Below are 22,511 nucleotides of genomic sequence, written 5' to 3'. Positions count from 1 at the left end.
AGTTGTCCAAACAACAGTCTTTACAAAATGCAGCCGCTCGCCTGGTTTTAAATATCCCCAAAGGCTATTCTACCTCCGCTGGAATAAGAGAATTTCATTGGCTCCCCATTCAGCAACGAGTGGAGTTTAAGGCCTCTGTCAGGTCCACAAGCCATTATATTGTGGTAGAGCTTCTGATATTTAAAAATTGTTACTAAGGTACTCGCCTATGAGGAACCTAAGATCAACTAATGTGGGTCTTGTTCACCCAAATTTTGCAGAGCTAGACAGGGAGGCAGGAGCTTCTCCAACTGTACAGCCACTCTGTGGAACAAGATGCCAACTGTTATGAGGCTGCAACCTAACTTGTAGAATTTTAGGAAACTACTTAAATCCTGGCTGTTCCCTCCTAAATAAGCTACATGAACTTGAAGAGCATCACTGTCTCACCGCTTTCAACACCGAGACGCCATGGCATTCTCGCGCTTTATGAACTTATTTTTCATTTCATTTTCATAGAGCTAATATTACACTATCTGGAACACCCAAAAAAAAAAAAAAAAAAACATGCAGGAGACCAAACTAACTGTAAAATTGACTTCTTGGACAGACTCAGTCAACTTAATTCAGGTCTTCCTAAAGGTAAACGTAAACACAGACTCAAGGTTTGACAATCACTCCGGAGTGGTTAGGTCAACATGTTTTAGCCAGTCTTGCTATAGACTGGGTCGGGCGTTTTCATCAAGACCACAGTCCCTCATTACACGGATCTCTAATGTCCTATTATGTGAGGTATGTGCCTAAGACATAGTGAAAGAAGTGTAAAAAGTGCAAATTAAATGTATGAAAATATACAGAACCAGTTGAATATCTGGACTTGGACAAAAACTTTTTCTATACATAGTGTATTCATGTATGGAAACAAATTTGTTATGGAGACAACATATTTTAATCATCATAGGTGCCACAGATGGTATATATATATATATATATATATATATATGACAGGAGAAAGCAAGGTAATGTTTCACACAACTAAGAAAACATTAATTGAACACCTTTATTATTAGGGTGAGCGCTCCAAGTAAGTGTTGTAAGCTCGGACTGCACTTCTGACAGTGGTTCCAGTATAAAAATGTGTACACACATTTTCAAAGTTTAGCAGTAGGAGGCTTTGTATTATGCTCCCAGAATGCTCACTGATTTGATGCAAACATTTCAAGAAGCTTGAAAGCAAGATTGAGGATTCTTTGGTTTCAAAATAAAATGTTCATGAAATAAAAGAAAGCAGGAAAAGAAGCATTTCACTAACCTATTGTAAAATTATTTATTAAATTTCACACCCCTGACTACGAGCATCGTATTGCAAGGATATATACTGACTGGATTACTCACACATAGCATAGAGCAAGTTTAAATCTCTCTACCATGCATGTGGGGAACAAAAATCAGAATATGCCTTTATAGGAAACAAATATGTACAATGTTAAAAGGGGCAAAAATAAAGTAGGCTATGTCCTCATATGAGGCAACATCAGAGATCACAACTTAACCATGTCACTTATGAGTATCTAAGACCTTTATTCTGGCATGTGTAGTTTTGATTGTTTCAGAATACATAACTACGTATATCTTACTGTACACGACCGTATTCGTTTGTGTGTTTAAATGCTTCTCATCAGACGTCAGAGTAGCCAGAGGCAGCATACAAACTTTACACAGTGGCACACTGCAAATACGAGAAATGTCACGCAAAAGGCGATAACTAGACACAACACTTTCCTTATTAGCAGGCTACCCTAACCCTTCCACAGCCAACCAATATACCGTCACTCTGACAGCCGGGTCCCATTGACTGCAAAGACGTCACCCTTTGACATACTTGACAGTCCCTTTTACCTACTCCGGTCCACTCCCTCTGCCAAACCTACACTTGTCTGCTCTTTCCCAAGGAACTTTCCAGTTCCAAATTCAGAGCAATACCCCCATCACCCCAAAAGCTTCGATCGCGGCGGCACCCATCAGTTCCTCATGCTTCTGTGGTCCAAAGATCGGACACCTACCCCGCTTCCCGAGGCCATCTTGAAGCTGTAGTAAACTGGCTCTAACACAAACAATCGCCAGTAAAAGGAAGAACCAACGAGACTTCAGACAGCCGCAAGAGCGTCCCACTTCTTGCTCCAAGTAGTCATAGAAAAGGGACTGCCTGAGCCAAGAAACGCCTCCCACCTAATAAATTGAACTGTCATGTCGGTATTTGGCAGTTCCAGTGTAGGTTCTCCGTTTGTAGTACGAAAGTAAAATGTCGCTGTGCCCGAATACTGCAAGTAAAAAAATATACATCCGAATTTGAAAGAATGTGTTCTTTAGTGATATAGATCTTCATAATTCCGATGTGATGGATTTTCCAAGTTTACGCTGTTTCGGGATTATAGGTAACTGCTGTAATAATTATAGAGTTTTGTCGTTTACGTTTATCTACAGAAAAATCCGAAAGCAAAAATACAGGGTTCGGTACATATTACATTCTTCCATATTGACTAGGAAGGTGTACGTTTCTTTCACGGTTAAATTGTTTCCAGTAATAAAATCATATACTCTCAAGATGGCTACCAGCTTATCCGCCACGTTTGTCCTGGTGTGCTAGAACTTTTTTGGCTGCAGTCTCTTTGATCAGGGGTGAAAAGTCAGCAGACAGCCGCAGTCTGAACCCAGTATCTGCACGATTTTACTATTAAGTAGTAACCACCCTTCATACACAGCAGGGCATCGTGATTTCTCTTCTCCTGTATTCTCTCTACCGTCGTTTTCACCGTGTGTTCCTGTGTTACCACCCCTTCTTCTTTATTCCTCTTATAGTGGTTTTCTGCTACCTTGTTACCTTTTTTGGGTTCCATACATTTACTTTTTTACGTGGCTGCAACTTGGCAATGGCTCGCTTAGCACTCCTATAGTATTGACATTTAAAATGTTTGGCTTTTTTGACTGCGTTGTCCCACAGTAAGCAGATCCGCTCTGCAGAGTGAAGCCTTGTTAGCAATGCACGGATTCTGATCTCTTTGAACGTCTTTTTTCTGCGTAATTTGGATATCAAATGTTCTACAAGTCCAGCGGTAAATACTCAGACCATGAACTCTGTAAGAGCGTTTTCCGTGAAAGCTCTGCTTGCCTTCTCCGGTACAAGTATGCGTTTCACTTGTACGACAATACGCTGCATGTCCTGCCCTCCCAATAACCAGGTGAGCCGCTTTTTCTGGGATATTTTCTAATCTATTTTCACATTGCATATCAGAACTATGGTGATGTTACTGGTTGTTCCATCACGCTTCATTGTAACCCATTTAAGTGAAGTAACCAGTCTTGTATAGTTACAACATCTACAGTACTCCAGGCCAGATGTTTGACTCAAATTTCACAAATAGAACTAGAATTTCAAATACATTTATTTATAATACGAGGGCTGCTAATGTGTTGCAGCGAAGTTCACGAAGTTGTGATGCTCTATTTAGCCTACAAGTGGCATCAGAAGTGGCTTGTAGTATTTTATTACAGTTGTACTCTGGGGCTATTTATTATAACGAGCAGTCACATATGGAAAGGAAGGGTAACGGCTATTCAGTGTTACTCATAGACAGAAAAAATAGGAATGAAACACCTTGAGGTCTAAGAGTTCTTTTGGCGTTATAGAAAGAAATTATGAATGCGTTAGATTACAAGCAACAATTTCTTATTGATTTAACTTTTGAGAAATTACTATTCTCATGTATGTATTGTTGAGTATCTGTATATCGTAAACATGGTTAGGAAGTGTAGAAAAGTATGATCTGCTTCTATGATTACCCCCTACTTTTTGCTAGATGTAATTCTGGTTCTGACTAGTCCGACTGGAATTCTGCTAATCAGGCCCCAGTCTCATTACTTTCTCTCCCCATAATTGGTATGGTAAGTACTTAAATACATCCCATATTGGATACTGGGGTACCCTTATCATTCCCTAGTATATGGTACTATAGTACCCAGGGCATAGATACCCCAGAGGTCACCTATAGGCCGAAGCATGTATTATGCCACCTATGTGAGACCATTCCAACTATCACCACAGGCCTGCCATTGCAGCCTGTGCAAGCTGGTGCTAGCACCACTTACGAAAGATATAGGTTCCCCTACATGTAGGGTCACAGCACTTCAAACATATGTCACCCCTACAGCAGGCCTTTTCAATCCTGAGGGCAGGCTGCTCAGTTCCAAGTGTGAGGGTGCACCTGCATGAGCAGGACACCCCTACAGTCTTTGAAGTCCAGTCTCCCGGGTTGTGAGACAGCCATATAACATATAGATGGGCACCATATCATTACACAATGTCCATCTCGAAACAGGCTGTAACGAACCCTGTCGTATTTGGTATCAAACATGTTGGAATCATAACGGTGTGGGACGTATGATTCCAAGCACTGTAAAGGCCCTCCGTTAGGTCCTCAGTGCTCCCGGTACCAATCTTCTAGACCCAGACAGCACAAAATGGCTGCTGTCGACCAGAGACATTCTGCGCTCCTGCTGCTGTGCCAAGCACGAGTGGGGGAAGGCAGAACAATAGGCATACTGTCACAGGGGGGTGTGACCACCCCCCAAACAGGATTTAGTGTTTTGGAGCAGGGTGGGAGCACTTGCCAGCACCACACAGTCTGCGTGCAGGGCACATTTGGTGCCCTGCTGGCAGAGTCCTGTTCAAACCAGTTCAGGGAGCCGTTGGCTCCCGCTCTGGTGGAAAACTGGACAATGGACAGGGGAGTATCCTCTCCCTTGTCCAGCCCCTCCTTATGGAGCGACCCCTGTATTGTCCCAACCCTTTCCTTAAGGTAGTTAAGGGCTTAACTGTGGGTAGGTCCCTAGATTTGTCGTGGGACACAGTACAATTCAGACACTACTTCAACTTCAACCATCTGGGCACTCTGGACTTTGCTCTGGGCATCAAGGCTGCAACCGGGAAGACTCCTGACCTCTTCGCCCTGCTTGCCTGCTGCAACGTCTGTGCCTGTGCTCCATACAGGAACCCGTACAGGGCCTGTGGACATCCAAGCCACCTGAAGGAATTTCCCTTGAAGTGAAGGAGTCACTTCCCTGCATCTGCAGGCACTGCAACTAAGCTGACCGGTTTTCTGATCCTGGGCTCCAGAAGGCTCAGCAACACAGCTGATGGCTCTTCATATCCCCTGCAGACTGCCCTGTCCTCTCCCCAAGTTTGAGGCCAGTATCCCTCATCGGAGCTGCAGGTACCGGACCCCTGTGCACTGCGTCTACTTGCAGTTGCAAAGGCTTGTTGGCTTCCTTCCTCCAGGATCTTCGGGCTCCAAGTAGTCCAACCTCAAGCATCTCCAACGACCAAGCTCTTCGTCCTCACCGCATCACTTGCACTGTGGGCCTGCATCTTTGGTGAACTGCTCAAGATCCTCTGAGACTCCAGTGCCTCCGACCTGTCAGTCCTATTAAGGATCACTTTTGAATTCTTTTGGGCACCCTTGATGCCCTGACTCCCCTGCTTGTGGTGAGTCTCCTGGACCTTGCTGGTCCCGACATTGCACCTTCTTCTTCCACGTTTATTGTAGTTGCCAAGGCTTGTCGGTGCTCCTGCCAGACACGACCCCTCAACTCTCAACATCCAAACTGCAACAACCTGCGAACAGCTCATGGTCTTCCACAGCGTCGCCTGGTCCTCACAGCTGCAGCTCCAAGGGCACGTCACTCTTTTACAAAACCCGACATTGGTGGGCATTCGTCTTCCGTGCCTCCTGGTCACTTCCAAGTGACATAGACTCTGTCCCCTCTGCTTTCAGGTTCTTCTCGACTTGAATCGACCTTTGGGTTCCACTGGACACTTTCACCTTCTGCAGCAGCAGCATCTTCCTGAAGTTCTTCATTGTGTACGACTGCGATTTCTGATGCAACTTCACACCGATTCACCCGACTTCCCTGGGGCAGGTATCCTGGTTCCTAAGGTATCCACAGGTGGGATGGCTCTCCCTCTTTCTGTCTTCCACTGGTTTCTTCAGGGTCCACTGGTAAGGGTCCTTCTTCTTTAAAATTGCAACAGCAACCTACACATTGATTTGTATGGAGAACGCAGTTGTGTTCGTACGCTGCAACCAACCTCCATGGAGCAACTAAATACTCACCTTGGGTCCCCGGCACTACTATGTCCTCTGAGTATTGTCTTGCCTCGAATCGTGGTTTGCATACCACTATTTTAGTATATGGTTTGGCCACCTCTGATTACCACTGTTTTCTGTGCTACTTACCTGTTTATATTGCAAAGTATTGTGTGTATTACATATATCTCCGGTTAATAGATATCTAACAGTTTTAATGAGTGTCTTGTAATAAATACATATTTTTCGATTCAATTATACTTTATTCAGATATAGATATATCCATAAAAGCACAGGTCAAATAACATCAGAAAATTGCGTAAAACTTTAAAAAGTACACACTTCATGGAAATATTTCCCAAATCGGAACCTGGAAACATATTTCAAATAGCAGCACGATATACAATGGATTATAAAATGCAATCAGATAAAAACGATGGGCATCCAAAATAATCAAAGATAGATTAATAAAATAGTAGTTCATCAAAAATGAGGGATAAGGGATTGGAACATCCGTTTCATTCCCCAAGGTAAATTATAGATTAATCATAAGAGAAACGGACACTTGTTACACCTTATGACCATTGGTAAAAGGGATAAATTAGAGTATCCTCAAAAAAACTCAATGTATTAGTTGGTTGATCGTGCGGTATATCTGTTTCATCCGCCCCACATTGGAGTTGTGGCAGTTATCATTGGATACTCCAAAGTAGTGATTTTGCCAGCCTCAACCCGAGGCGCCTCTGGTCTGGGGTGCAGTGTCCAGAGAAGTGAGTGAAAAAAGTGTGAAAGTAAATTGTAGAAAAAAGGAATAAATTGTTAAAAATGGCAATCAACCAAGAGAATTTTAATGTAAGGTTGATTGTCCACAAGGAAGTTAAAAATAAATGATACTACTCATTAGACCAAGTTACTGGATCTAGCAGTATAATTGATAAATCGTCGACATGTTTCAGCTCCCTGGGCCCGGAAGGGTCTATGGAGCTTTCGTCAGGACTAACAAAGGAAGATTTGTACTTACACTATTTGTGTAGTATTATTTCGATATGGTCGTTTTCTGATATATTTTTGTCGAAAACTACTCCTCCAAAATCTGCAATGAAATGAGGAAATATACAAACAAACTTCTACACACTTTTTGAATGCATTACATTCGGGCTGGTAAACTAGTGACTCAACATTTTCATCACCAAGAGAACGTGACTATAGAAGGTATTTCATACATGGATTAAAAGGGGGGTGCTAATGTGGGGCGGCCACAATGTGGTACAAAGTGGGTACGTATTATCTGTCTTCGCAAGGCTGGATACTCACAAAACTATACTTATATTCCCCAAAATGTGACCAGCAGGCATCCGCATACGGGCTGCTAAAGTATGCGTGTAAGGTGGATTATCCATGATGACTTACACATCAGATAACATATAGATGTGCTGCTTAAAGTCGTCATACTGCCTGGGATTGGTGGCTTTCAAAAAATGGGGTTTCAGTGGGATTTGCCAATATTTATTAAATGGTTACTTTTTACGTGTCCGTTATGGGAATAATTAAATTTCCTACCATTTTTTGCCAAGATGAGTCCCTCTGTTTGTTATTCCAGAGTGGCCTCGGCTTGTTGGTAAGCGCAATACAAAGGTAGAGCAACTCACCGCGCTGTTCAAACAATAACATTCAGAAAACGAGTGAAACAAAAAAAAAAAGTTTTGTCCTACCTGTTTCAGAAGAGCCCTATAATTCAACGGGGTCCCGCTGTATTTTGAAGCCCAGAGCTATTAGGAGAATGATTTCCGCATTAGTTTAATCAGGCTCATGCGTCTTACCGATGTGCTGAGGTTTGGAGTTGCCGGCGCCATTACCCGCGTGTATGGATGTTTCCTGCCTTGTGCTGACTCTGCCCCCGGGTGTGGCTTCTCAGACAAGCACTCAGATTTAAAGGGGGCAAGGCAAGCGGCGTTTTTTCTTTTTGACGTTCATGTAACTTTATGTATCTCAAATTGACGAAATGGCAGAAATAGGATCATTTTCTTGTGTTTGATGTAGGTAAGATGATCATAATGAAATAAAAATGAATGAAAACGAATAGTGTTCAGGTAAATACAGACGAAAAGGGGGCATTTAACAGGTGACATCACAGAATGCTCAGTTGTGGCTATGTTCTTATTTGGCAAACTGGTGCCAAGGGATAGAATCATTCATTCCTTGGTCACATGTTTTGAGGCGGTCTACCCACCTCTGTTCCTTTTCGAACAATATTTGTTCACAGTTATGCGTTTTGTCAGTGAGCATTTCAATTACTGTCCAGCAGAGCTCCTCACATGAATGGCCTGAACTGCCTATTTCAAGAAGGAACCCAAACGTAAAATTAACTCATCCTCATCTAACCTAAGAATTTTTGTATAGGCAGCTTTATAATGAATGGTGGCAGTTTTCTTAAAAAAAGAATCAAAAACCATTTGCATATTTTTGATAGAAATTACAAAAGAATAAAAAGTGTAGCATTGATTGATTGCTATGGTTATCACATGGGCATGGCGTTTGATCGAGGTTGACATTGACCCCCAAGGGGAAACAAAGCAGAAATTTCAAGATGCCTGCTCTTAGGCGTAAAAGCAAACCTCTCTCCCAACGGCCAATAGGTTTTAATAAATAGCTTGATGGCAAATGTGATGACAAACAGGATGCAACCTCTAAGGACATATATCTTGCAACTAAAGTTTTCTGAATCTCCTTTTCTTGACTTGCAGTGCTATACTGTGCGTATAGGACCTGGGATTTTTTGTGTACTGCCGACACACATCAGTGGATTAAAAAAGATATGTTCGCGATTCACACTGCTTAAACTCTGCTTTACAGTGGCTAGCCAAGGTATATTCCTACCCTTTTCACAATTGAGGCAGTCAGTTATCACATCTCTGGTGAGGGTCGCTGCTGGGTTTTGCCATATTGCAAGCCAGAATATAGCTGAGCGAGACCTGATAAATCTTCAATGTATGATATTTTCAGTTCCTTATGGCAAACATACTGTGGAGAAGAAAACTGGGCTCCCATAAGTTTCTGGCAGAACATATTTTCCTCAATCTCGATGCTGCTACACTTTGTAAAACCCCAAACTTCAGCACCATACGTAGCGGTAGGGATGCATTGTAACTTAAAAATCTTGGTTATAGATAAGACCACCTCAGCCTTCATTGGCTGCGGGAGGCAAAGGATTGCGTTGGTGGCTTTTGAGAACTTGCTCTTGCTATGTGCCACATGATCGGCCCAAGAGCCGTTGGCTGCTAATACCAGCCCCAAGTAGGGAAAAGTGCAAGTGCGGTGTAAACAGTCGGGCCAATGGAAATTGTATTAATAAGATGCCTTTTTTTGACCACAGGCCATTAAAAACGATTTCCTAAAATCAGTGCAAAGATCTAAGCCTGCCATAAAATCAACAAAGCCCCGGACTAAAGTGCATAGTGCATTGGGTGTGCGGCCCATTAGGACTGCATCGTCCGCATACAGTAGGGTGGGGAGTGCGTTACCATTGATTCTGGGAACATCAGTGGTAAGTGTGATCAAAGAGTTATGAAAATCATTAATATATAAAATAAATAGAAGAGGGGCCAGTACACATCCCTGCCTGACCCCTCTCGCAATGTTAATACCCTTTGAAACCTCCCCGCTCTTACTGATCCTCACCCAGGCTTTCAAGTCCCTATGTAGGTAAGCTAAAAAATTAACTAAAACCTCGTCCAACCCGTATTCTAAAAGAATCGAGCAGAAGCGTGACCTGTTAACAAAATCACAGGAAGAGGTAAGATTCATAAAAGCCAGATACATAGGAGATTTCCAGGCTATGGTATGTTTGCCAATGATCAAATTAAAGTTTAGACACTGTTCAACTGTGCATATTTTGCTACTAAAATCTAACTGGTCGGACCCATCGCTGCAGGACTCATCTCTTTACCGGCCCTGCCTTACCATATCGGTGGGGGAACGCACCGCCCACGGAGGAAAGGCCATGTCCAACAGAGGGCCCAAACTCACGGCAGCGCAAGCAAAATTGAACAGATTCGCATATGAACAACAGACACCTCCTCAGGAACAGCGCAAATCCACAGGGAAGACGATGGACACAGAGAGCGCCAAAAAAGTCACACTTGAAGATGTAATGGCAGCGCTGGCCCAGGTTCAAGTCACGGTGGGGGCCACGGCCACGGATGTCACATTGATAAGGGCGGACCTTCAGAAAATCAACGAAAGGGTCAAGCAAGTGGAGGTAGTCACTAAATCCTTAGTGGAAGACGTGTCCGAACTGCAAACAGTGGTGGAAAGGCTACAAACAGACAACAAATTCCTTAGAGACAAACTGGATGATCAAGAAGGGCGCTCACGACGCAACAACGTCCGAATCCTAGGCGTGCCGGAATCGGAAGACACGGGCGCTCTTGCCCTCTATGTGGAGGACCTGATTAACACCAGACTCCAACCGAAGGGTCTCTCCAACTTCTTTTCGGTGGAAAGGGCACATAGGGTCCCGGGAGGAAAGCCTAAACCTGGAGGACCGCCGAGACCGATCCTTGCAAGGCTGTTCAACTTCAGAGACCGCGACGCCATCCTGCAGGCGGCGAGAGTGGCACCTGCAATTCAGATCCAGAACTCACGGATTGCCTTCTTTCCAGACTATACGGCCGAAGTGTCCAGAAAGAGGAGAACGTTCCTTGAGGTTAAAAAGACGCTGAGAGACAAGGAGCTGCCCTACTCGATGCTCTTCCCGGCCCGACTGCGTGTAGTGGCAGACAAGAAAGTGTGGTTTTTTGATTCCCCGGAGGCGGCTCGCGACTGGCTTGAGGGTTGGCGCACGGACGACCGCTCGAAGAGACGACAACGGTCCAACAACAGCCAGGGAGACGACATTGGAACTGGTTCCCAAACATCGGGCCGGGGGGGTGCGGGAGGCTCCCCGCCTCGCGGCCGTACCGGCAAAGGCGGAATAGAATGACTTGCTCTCATGGTCCTGGAACTGCTTTACTTGCTGAACAATGGTTGATCTATGCGATAGCCGCGAGAAGACTCTGACGCGGGCGGACCCCGGAAGCACGCGGGGATGCCGCCTGATCGGGGAGACACTCTCCCCCCACACGCAAGTACACTGGTTACGGGGAGGTTTAAGCACTCTGCTCAGTTGGGGGGGCGGGCAGTTGTAAGTCCGTTAGGCAGGGGTGCAGGGAGGGGGGAACAGGGGTGGGGGTGTTTTGTTACAGTTAGGAATTCACATGTATGGTCAACACAAAAGCGTTGCTTTCACCTTAATTTTCAGATGCTTGGTGGGATGTACGACGACTGGCCCCCTTGGCCGAACCCCTCCTACGTCCTACTGCAGGTCCACGTACCACACGCTCGAGACTCCCACTCCCTCTGTCACGCATTAGAACTCACACCCCCAAATGGCTGGGAGCCAGATCCCTGAGGCAGAGGGCGTAGCCTCGGAGTCTCAGCACTCATCCCTGAGATTACTGTCTTGGAACGTGCGGGGGCTGGGGGACAAGGTGAAGCGGGGTCTGGTGTTAACCGCACTTAAACGACAGAGACCCACCATAGTGCTGCTGCAGGAAACACACCTGACGGGGGGGGCCACCAAAGCGATGGATAGGAAAGGATACAAAATGGTGGTGCATTCGAGTTTTACGTCTGGGTCGAGGGGTACTGGCATTCTGATACGGAGGGCCTCGCAATTCATCACTTTACAAACCAGGAAAGACGATCAGGGCTGCTTTGCCGCGCTACAGGGACAATGGGAAGGTAGGCTTCTTAATATAGTATCCGTCTATGTCCCACCGGCACTACACTCGGTGCAGCTTCCACGGCTGGGTGATTTTCTGCTATCCCTGCCCGAGGGTGAGGTTATCCTAGGGGGGGACTTTAATGCCATAGTGGACGCACAACTTGACAGGTTCCCGGCAACATCTCACACGACAGGGACCCCCCGCCTACAGCGTTTCATTACGGCTATGGGCCTAACAGACGTGTGGAGATTCCTTCACCCTTCTCTACAACGGTACACGTTTCACTCCGCCGTTCACGGCAGTATGACGAGAATAGATCACTTTTTCACCCTGGGTGATGCGCTCCGACTTGTGGACGCAATAGAGATCCACCCCCGGGGTATTTCAGACCACTCACCAATCTCTCTCACACTCTCCTCCCAGGAAAGGTCCCGTAAACGCATTTACCCCATGCACGCCACCTACCTAAAGATTCCCCAGGTCCGCAAGGCCCTGAAGAGGGCGACTACACATTACTTTACTGAGAATGAGGGTTCAGTACGCTCACCGGGGGTGCTTTGGGAAGCCTACAAGGCGGTCTTGAGGGGTCAAGCCATAAGCTCCATCACGAGACATAAACGGGACCAGGCACAAGAGTTGGATAAATTGGAACTGACACTCCAAACCTTGCAGACAGCACACGAACGCCACCCGTCCCCAGCCTCCTCGCATACACTTGACATACAGCAGCGGCTATACAGCGATCATTTGCGCATTCAGGTACGGAAACAGATTACTGACACTCAGGATCGGGTTTATGAGGTAGGGGACAAGGCTGGGAGAATGTTAGCTTGGCTAGACAAAAGGGAAGGGAATTCCAAGGGTATCCCACGCTTAAAGGATGGTCAGGGACAGGTGTACACGAACCCACGGCATATAGTGGATCAGCTCGCAAGTTACTTTGAAGGGGTCTACACGCCAGCAACTGTGATCGCCCCTGAGACGGCTAGGGAGGCATTGGCGCCAATTGAGATCCGAACTCTATCGCCGGAAATGTCCAACGAATTGGAGGCGGACATTACCGCTGACGAAATCCAAATGGCGATAGCGGCTCTGAAATCAGGCAAGGCTCTGGGGCCCAACGGCATACCTATAGAATGGTATCAGGCGGCACCGGAAACTCTTAGCGTGCATTTGCTAAGAATGTATAAGGACTGTCTAGAAAAGGGCACGCTTCCTCCGGATCAGAGGTTGGCGACGATTGTGGCCATCCCCAAGCCAGGGAAACCACCTGAGGACTGTTCATCCTATCGTCCCATATCACTGCTTAATGCAGAGGCTAAAATCCTCGCCAAACTCCTAGCGACTAGGCTCTTACCGCATCTTGCGTCCCTTGTCCACCCGGACCAGTCCGGATTCATGCCCCACAGAAACACGGCGCTGAACTTGCGTCGGCTGCATGGGGTACTGGCCAGGGCAGATTCCATTCCGTCCCCGGCAGTGGTGTTGGCTCTTGATGCCAGGATGGCATTTGACCTAGTGGAATGGAACTACTTGTTTGAAGTACTGTCGCGGTTGGGGTTTGGTCCCAGCTTCATAGCATGGGTTAGACTGCTGTACACGGAACCAGTTGCTCAGGTGGTGGCGAACGGGCACATTTCGAGAACATTTTCCTTGGGGAGAGGTACGAGACAGGGATGCCCCCTCTCGCCATTGCTGTTTGCGTTATCCTTGGAACCGCTTGCCACTCTCATTAGGACCTCGCCCTTACTGAAGGGAATAAGTTGGAAGGAGGGTCAGGAGGATCGTCTGTCGCTTTATGCCGACGATATGTTGGTATATCTCATGGATCCGGATGAGGGGGTGCCGGCCCTGCTACGCCTCTGCGATGATCATGGAAGGGTCTCCGGGTACACGATAAACTGGAACAAGTCGGAACTGTATGTCGTGAAGGGACAGCTCCCCGTGCTGGCGGCGGACTGCCCTTTGAAGGTGGCAGGCTCCTCCTTTAAATACCTGGGTATTCACGTGACTAGAGACCCCGCTGAATTTCTGGACAAAAACTTGTATCCCCATTTGGATAGATTCAAACAGGATGTCAAATTCTGGGCGGGACTCCCACTAACGCTTTTGGGCAGGGCCGCATTATATAAAATGATGTCCTTACCCAGATTTTTGTATGTTCTTGATAACACGCCCTACCAAGTACCTCCCAGATTCTTTCAAAGAGTGGCAGCACTGGTCTCCAATCTCTTATGGGGTAATTTGCCGGCTCGTATTGCACAGCCCAAGTTACACAGGGGATGGTACGATGGGGGCATCGCATTGCCCAACCTGAAACTGTACTATTGGGCAGCGCACCTTAAACACATCAACCACTGGCTCCACGCCCCCCAAACTGACCCAGCCTTTCAGGCCGACAGGGAACAACTGGGTACTGATACCATGCTGGCCCCATTATATGACCAACGCCGAGTCCGTAAATTAGTGGGCCCCACCAAACTAACAGTGACGCTCTGGCATGCCTCGACAGCGGCTTTGGGCTGGAAGGGGAAAATAACGAAACTCACTCCGTTATGGGATTCCCGAGCTTTGGGCAATATGAGAAATAGCCGGGGCTTTTCCCAATGGGATGCTATAGGGATCTCCACGGTGGGAGACCTTTGGGAGAGAGGGGAGGTGATACCTTTTACAAGATTGAGAGAACTGTACACCCTGAATGAACGGGAGCTCTATAGGTACATGCAGATAAAACATGCACTGCTCACTGTCCTACCCCCTCACGCGGAACTACCGGAATCTTCCCCGCTGGAAGACCGCTTGCTTACAGAATTCATGCCCGAACGGGCGACGTCCCTCACATATCGTAAATTACTCAACAACCTGCCAGACCCACTGCTGTCTCTGAAGGAGAAATGGGAGGGGGACACTTGTGAAATGGACGAACAGGAGTGGAATGCGGCCGTAGCGTCGCCTAAGGAGGTGGGAATCTCGGCCCGGATGCGACTTGTACAGCTGAAGATATTACACAGGGTCTACTACACCAGAACTATGCTACACCGCATACGCAGATCACAACACCCTTATTGTCTTCGCGGTTGTGGGGAGGAGGGCACATTTTTTCATACCTTATGGGAATGCCCCCGGATCAGGGAATATTGGGCACGGATCCTACGCACCATATCACAGACACTGGAGATATCGTTGTTGCCCGAGCCACGGCGGTGTTTACTTAATGTATGGGAACCTAACGATCTATCCAGACACAGCCAAATCTGGGCAACGGTGGGTCTAATGGTAGCCAAGCGAGATATTGCACAGCGATGGGGGGCTGCTGAGGTACCGACTAAGAACCATTGGTGCTTAAATATGGACAGGGTGATGATAACGGAGAGGGCAGTTTACTCCAGTAGGGCCTGCCCGGGGAAGTGGAACAAAATCTGGACTAAGTGGAATGCCTACAGAGGGGATATTTGTGAGCCCTTAGCAGAGGAGGAACAGGAGGACTCTGAAGGGGAGGAGGACGATAGCTAGTACTCCCGCGAAACAGCATTAAGGGGTGCATACCAGTCGACAGGGACTCACTGGACAGCGTACTGCCACAAGGGGATGACAGGGGGGTGGTGTGAGGTCACGGGCCAGTTGAGAACACATTCTTAGGGACACTCGCACCGGATGGGACAGCGGGAGTGGGGGGGGGTACCAAGGGACTACATTACATGGGAAAGCTGTTAAAGCTTAACACTACTCACCATATGATCGAATTGTGATTCCGATGTTTTGGTTTTATCTGTTTCGTTGTTGTCTTCGTGAGAGGAAAAAACCCAAAAACCTATATATTCTTTGATTTAAATTGCATAACGCTGTACCTTTCATTGTGGCATAGCCATCTTTATCCTCCAATGCCAATTGTGACTACGCGACAAGTTGCATGCTACATACTGCCTATTGAACTGTTATAGCGGCCAGCCCGTTGGGTTGTAGGCATTCCGCTGTGTAACTTGGACGGTACAATAAAGGTTTTTGAAAAACAAAAAACAAAAAAAAAAAAAAATCTAACTGGCAAGAGTTTAAAATGTGTTCTTCCTCAGTTCATGCCCGATCTTGTTAAACAGATTCCTCCAGAGAATTTTCAATGTATTGTCAATCAGGGAGATTGGTCTATAGCAGCTTGGGTTGGAACAGTCACCTTTTTAGGTCTCGCCTGTCGATGCGCATGCGCATCGAGCAAGCGAGACTATAGGGGCTCATCGACTCTTTATCTAACTTGCAAGGAATCGTGGCGATTCCTTGCAGTGCCCGTGACTTTTAAGCTCAATGCGCATGTGCATTGAGCTTAAAAGCGCGTGCACAGCCGCCCGCATTCCTCCGACACCTTTGAAGTGAAGCTTAGCTTCACTTCAAAGGCCCGGCTTCTTCACACCCACATGCCGCTCTGCCCCGCTCCGCCCCCTCCCCTGAGTCATCCTGCCTGCCCCTTCCCGCCGTGTCGCATTTCTCCTCCCCCCTCCCCTCTCTTCCCTCCGTCTTGTTTATTTTACCCGCTCTGGCCTCTCGCATTTCTCCTCCCCCCTCCCCTCTCTTCCCTCCGTCTTGTTTCGCATGTACCCCCTCCTTTATCCCAATCCCTCTCAGCAGTTTCCCTTTTAGCAGCTCTCGTCTTTACTCGCACCCGCCTCCCACACCGCGGACGCTTCCATCTCGCGTGCACCTACTCCCTTCTTCCATTTCCTTTTAGCAGTTTTATTTCCACCAGCTCCCCTGTCTTTACTTGCACCCGCCTCCCACACAGCGGACGCTACCATCTCGCATGCACCTACTCCCTTCTTCCATTTCATTTTAGCAGTTTTATTTCCACCAGCTGCCCTGTCTTTACTTGCACCCGCCTCCCACACAGCGGACGCTTCCACCCGCCCACTGCCCCTGCGTCCATCCAGACAGAGGCCATTTACACCCGCTGCCACCGTTTTAGCACTGTCAAAGTTTAAATATTTTAAAGTCTTAAAATTATAAAGTCTTAAAATAAACATTTATTTAAAGACGCATTTTAGACGAGAGCGTGTGAGTGTATATGTGCGTGAGCATGCCTCAGTGCCTTTAGTTGCACCCACCTCCCACACATCTGACGCTTCCACCCGCCCACTGCCCCGTTTACTTTGTGTACTCCCCCACAGAGGACATGCCCACCCACTGCCACCGTCTTAGCAATGTAAAAGTTTGCATTTATTAAAGGGCTAAAATAAATTTTTAATTAAAGTCGCATGACAGACAAGAGAGTGTTTGTATATATGTGCGGGAGCATGTCTCCATGCCTTTATTTGAACCCGCCTCCCACACAGCGTACGCTTCACATGCCCACTAACCACGTTTAGTATGTGTACTCCCACACAGAGGGCATTCCCACATGCTGCCACCGTATTAGCACTTTAAAATGTTGCATTTTTTGAAGGATTAAAATAAATGTTTCATTAAAGTCGCTTCACAGACAAGAGCGTGTGCGTGTATATGTGCGGGAGCATGCCTCCATGCATGTGTGTTTGAGTGTGAATATGTGTAGGTATGTAGGAGTGCCTGCATATGTGTGCTTGTTTATGTGTGTGTAAATTGCTAATGCCCTATATGTTTGTGCATGCTTTTTTTGTGTGTATATTTATGTGCGTGTGTAAGTTTGTATGTGCTGGTCGCTGCATGCATGTGTAGTTGCATACATCAGTGTATACGGCTGCAAGTGGATGGGTTTCCAAAGGTGTGCCTGGTCTGTGTTTGCACGTTTTTTTTTCATCTGTGCTTGCGCGTTTGTATGTCTCTGTGCATCGGTGAATTTAGAAGTTTTATTTAATTGCAATGAAGTCTCTGGGGTGGATGAAATTTTTTTTTTTTTTACTAAAACCGAGAGGTGTGACAATAACTAACGGCGCATAATGAAGAACCCAATGCAGGGAAATCTCTACAAGCTTTAAAAGTTTACACTAAATTAATACATCTAATTATTTTGCTACGTATTTTGAGACAAATATAACATCTATCCCTTCTTACATGCAAACCACCAACATTTCACTTGGTAGCGAAACAAACGTACCGAAACAAACGTACAAGATTGAAGGGATTCAACCTATAACCTGTAAAGATCGCTTTTCAGGATACAGCCTGGAATTATTTCGCACTACTCCTTTACATTTGTGTACAAGTACACAAGGGAAGCACAGTTCATTTTCATACATGCCCAATTATATTACATGTGGTTTGAAAACTCAACAGGGCTTAGTATGCTTGTTCCACAATATATAGAGCGCGTGCATTAAGGAATTCGGTTTGCGAGGTGCAAGGTAATTTTCAAAAAACAAGCGCTTTTATTACATTAAGTATTTACTGAAGGGAAAAACATTTGCGTGGTTGTGCATTTTGTTACAGAAATACCGGTTCTACACTCTGTTGGTACACATCTGTGTCGTTTTTTTTCATTTTCTCTGCTACAATTATTAATTAGCAAGTGTTACTTTGGAACCGACAACTGGCGCCACTGGGGACAAGGCAGACAGAGCCATTCTTATGGGGGTACCCCCTCCCTTCTCCCTTAGCAGCATGTGCATCCGCCTTCTCCAGCTCTTCTGCTTGAAACAGACAACAGGCGCCAGTGGGCAACAACATAGACAGAGGCATCCTGCTTGACGATGGGTTTGTCAATTACGTGTTAACACTAAACCGACCCGAGGAGCCAGGAGAGCACAAGCTCTCTCTCTACACATCGCTCTCTCTAACTCTCTCTCCACACACCTCTCTCTCTCTCTTTCTCTACACACCTCTCTCTCTCTATATGCATCTCTCTCTCTCTATATGCATATCTTTCTCTCTCTACACACCTCGCGTACTCTTACTATCTCTCTCTCTCTCTACACACCTCTCTCGCACTCTCTCTCTCTACACAACTTTTATTTAAGTATTATTATTATTATTTTAAAAAAAGCCATTGTTATTTGTAATATCAATATATCCAAGTCTCACATAAATACAACACATATTGCATTACAAATACTATAGGTGTCACATTTGCTATTGGCATTGTGAATGACAAAGCTATTAATTTTGCTATTATTTTTATAATTGTATGGCTAGTGTTGACTAGACTTTGAAGCGCTAGAAGGCCTGCTTTGCACTACTTGGGAACCCAAGGCTCGAGTAACCAGACTTTTGTTGTTTTTCTTCCCGGGGATTGGGTTGCAGCGTGTGAGGTGGGACGCCAAAGAATGAGGAGCTTTCTCGTGTTCAACCACTCCGCTCTGCGAGTTTTAACTGCATCAGTGACTGGAGAAGCCTCGCCCGCGGTCTGAGTCAAAATAAACATCGCCCTTTCACTTTCCTATATTATATTTTGTTAAAAAAGCGTCCATACACGGTTTGCAAACTTCTCACAATTTCCGGTCTCCTTCCCATGCCCCAAATAAAACACAGGGAAACTGTGCTGTTCGTCATTGCAGAACGTTTTATCAACAATAAGTTTTTATATGTATCCAACCAGAGACATTTTGGTATGTTGCATCTTTGACCAAGTCCATATGGAGCAATCGTCCTGGCAAGACTGACATCCCAGAGACCAGGGACCCAGGTCAGCTGTGAAACAGCATCCCCCACTCTGCCTCATTCCGCCTCACTACACCTCACTGTTCCTTACGGTGCCTCATTCCACCTTATTGTGCCCCAGGCTCTGTACATGGGCTCAGCTGTGTAACAGCATTACCCATTCTGCCGCAGTGCCACATCATTATTTGCAACATAATTACACTGCACTCCATGCAACTTACACTCCAAATACCACTCAGTGCCACATAATTACAAGCCACATAATTACACTGCGCTCAATGCAACATAAATACACTCCACATAATACCACTCAGTACCACATAATTACACGCCACATACTTACTCTACTCAATGCAACATAAATACACTTCATATAATACCACTGAGTGCCACATAACTACACCATATAATTACACTCTCCTCAATGCAACATACACTCCACACAATACCACTCAGTGCCACATCATTATTTACAACATAATTACACTGCACTCAATGCAACATACACTCCAAATACCACTCAGTGCTGATCTGCTGCTCTCTTCCATCCCACCTCCTCTTTAACTCCCTGTTCTCTTCTCCTGTGCTGATCTGCTGCTCTCTTTCACCCTGCATCCTTCTTTAACTCCCTGTTCTTTTCTCCCGTGCTGATCTGCTGATCTGCTGCTCTCTTTTACCCCGCCCCTTTTTCAAATCCCTGTTCTCTTCTCCTGTGGTGATCTGCTGTTATCTTCCACCCGCCTCCTTCTTTAACTCCCTGTTCTATTCTCCTGTGCTGATCTGCTGCTCTCTTCCACCCCACCGCCTTCTTTAACTCCCTTTTCTCTTCTCCTGTGCTGATCTGCTGCTCTCTTCCACCTGCCTCCTTCTTTAACTCCCAGTTCTCTTCTCCTGGGCCGATCTGCTGTTCTCTTCCACCCGCATCCTTATTTAACTCCCTGTTCTCTTGTCCTGTGCTGATCTGCTGCTCTCTTCCACCCTGCATCCATCTTTAACTCCCTGTTCTTTTCTCCCGGGGCTGATCTGCTGCTCTCTTCCACCCCGCCCCCTTCTCCAACTCCCTGTTCTTTTCTTCTGTGCAGATCTGCTGCTCTCTTCCACATGTATCCTTCTCCTACCGCACACACACATACATACAACCACGCACACACACACATACAACCACGCACACACACACATAACCACACAAACACACACAACCACACCACGCACACAACCACACAAAAAAAACAACCACACAAAAAACCAACCACACACACAACCGCACACCGCACACACACAACCGCACACAACCACACACACACACACACACAAACACCACACACCACACACATCAATCTGTCGCCCTCACTCTATCTATCTATATGTCGCACTCACTCTATCGATCGCACTCACTCTATCTATTGCCCACACTCTATCGCCCTCACTCTGTATCTATTTATCAATATATCGATCTATTTGCCTCACTCTATCTATCGCCCTCACTCTAGTTATCTATCTCTCTCTCTATATCTATCTATATATTTCTATCTATCTATCTATCTATCTCTATCTCTCTATCTATCACCCTCACTCTATCTATTTATCTATCTATCTATTGCCCTCACTCTATCTATCGCACCACCACAGCATCACTCAGGGAAATGCAATAGGTCTCGCAGCATTAGAGTTTGTGCTTTTAGAATTGTTTATGGGTTTTTTTTTTAAATCTTTAGCATTTTTGTTTCCTGTAGGCAATGCTAAAGAATTACAAAGAAAAAAAAGCCATAAACAAATCTAAAAGCTCTAACTCAAATGCTCCGAGACCTATTGCACTGTGTGAGGGTGAGGGGTTGAGGGTGAATGCAATAGGTCTCGCATTAGGAAAGTTTGACCTATTGGTATTGTAAATGACACATTTTTTATTTATGTGGCATTGCCTACAGGAAAAAAAAACGCTAAAGATTTAAAAAAAAAAACCCATAAACAATTCTAAAAGCACAAACTCTAATGCTGCGAGACCTATTGCATTTCCAATGCTTGTTTAAAAATTGGAACAATTATACTGGTGGACCCTTTTGCTCGGAATTGTAGCATTAGTAAAATTATTAAAAACATTTAATAAAAGGGACGCTCAAAACTCCGGTTTAAATTTATTGAAATCGATGGGAAGCCCGTCAGGGCCAGGTGCTTTATTACCCAGGCTTTGATGGATGGCATCCTCTACTTCAGACAGGGATATCTGAATCCTAGTAGTAGTTTGATAGTTATATAGGACCTCATTTTATATCAGGGGTATATAAATCTTAGAAAAATGGGTTTCCCATGCTTCACTAGTTATAGTACAACTTATGGGAGTTAATGTGTGGCCCATAGACCTACTATCTTTAACTGCTGCCCACAAACCATTTCCGTTGTTGAGACTAGCAGCACATGCAAGGGTATCCCAACGTTCTTTTATGAGCTCATCTTTCCCTTGCCTGGTTTTAGGACTGGTCTCTCTGGTTCATTTTAAGTGCCTTGCGAAGCTCTCTATTAGCTAGAGAGCATTCGTTGTTGAACCATCCCATTCCTTGGTGTGATTCCCTTATGGGCCTGGATAACATCTGTTTAATGCCCCCACAGAGTTGATTAAAAGCATCTATCACCTCCGGGTTAAGATCGATTGGGGATGGGCAAGTGTCAATAAGTAGAGGGTGTGCTTTTACTATTCTAAAAAATAAATCCTCATTGTCAACACCTCGCCAAATCAATCTTAGATTGTCAGTAGAGGTTGCTAGATTGCTTGCCCGCACTCCTTAACAGATTTTGGGGGCAAACCTCAGTGTTGTTGTTATGGGATTATAATCACCCTGAACAGGGGGTATGACCTCAGCTTAACGGTCAATCCTCCAATGTAACAGATATAAAAATGTAGTCAATAGTGGAAGCGCTGCCCCGACCTCTGTATGTTGGCACAGCATGCTTATCCTTATGGGGTACAGCCGCAATTTCCATGACTTTGATTAAGTTATTATTGGCCAGATGGTCCAATAAATCTATCCCCCTATTACATGGGCACACATTAATGAGGGAGTGCATAACTAAT

At 45.8% G+C, this 22,511-nt stretch overlaps 2 protein-coding genes across 4 annotated transcripts in view; one reads left to right on the top strand and one right to left on the bottom strand.

Annotated features, from left to right (window-relative positions):
- ZMAT2 (zinc finger matrin-type 2) overlaps positions 1–2,183 on the bottom strand; it is a 73,014-nt gene extending 70,831 nt beyond the window's left edge. Inside the window, exon 1 of the mRNA XM_078653453.1 lies at positions 2,043–2,183. Coding sequence (XP_078509579.1) covers positions 2,043–2,060 — 18 coding nt within the window. The 5' untranslated portion in view covers positions 2,061–2,183. The remainder of the gene's footprint in view (positions 1–2,042) is intronic.
- A 93-nt stretch (positions 2,184–2,276) lies between these two features.
- LOC144769396 (histidine--tRNA ligase, cytoplasmic-like) overlaps positions 2,277–22,511 on the top strand; it is a 292,971-nt gene continuing 272,736 nt past the window's right edge. The window contains exon 1 of one of the 3 annotated variants that reach the window (XM_078653452.1): positions 2,277–2,414. Coding sequence is in view for 2 of the 3 variants with exons in the window: in XM_078653450.1 (XP_078509576.1) it covers positions 3,108–3,218 (111 nt within the window). In the remaining variant the exon portion in view is untranslated. Of the gene's footprint in view, positions 2,415–2,575; positions 3,219–22,511 lie in introns of those variants that run through there. The other 2 variants (XM_078653450.1, XM_078653451.1) reach the window with 2 other exon arrangements.

Source organism: Lissotriton helveticus, chromosome 7 (assembly GCF_964261635.1).
Source record: "Lissotriton helveticus chromosome 7, aLisHel1.1, whole genome shotgun sequence".
NCBI classification, from domain to species: domain Eukaryota; kingdom Metazoa; phylum Chordata; class Amphibia; order Caudata; family Salamandridae; genus Lissotriton; species Lissotriton helveticus.
The sequence above is the reverse complement of the archived record's forward strand: the minus strand, read 5'-3'. Positions and strand labels throughout refer to the sequence as shown.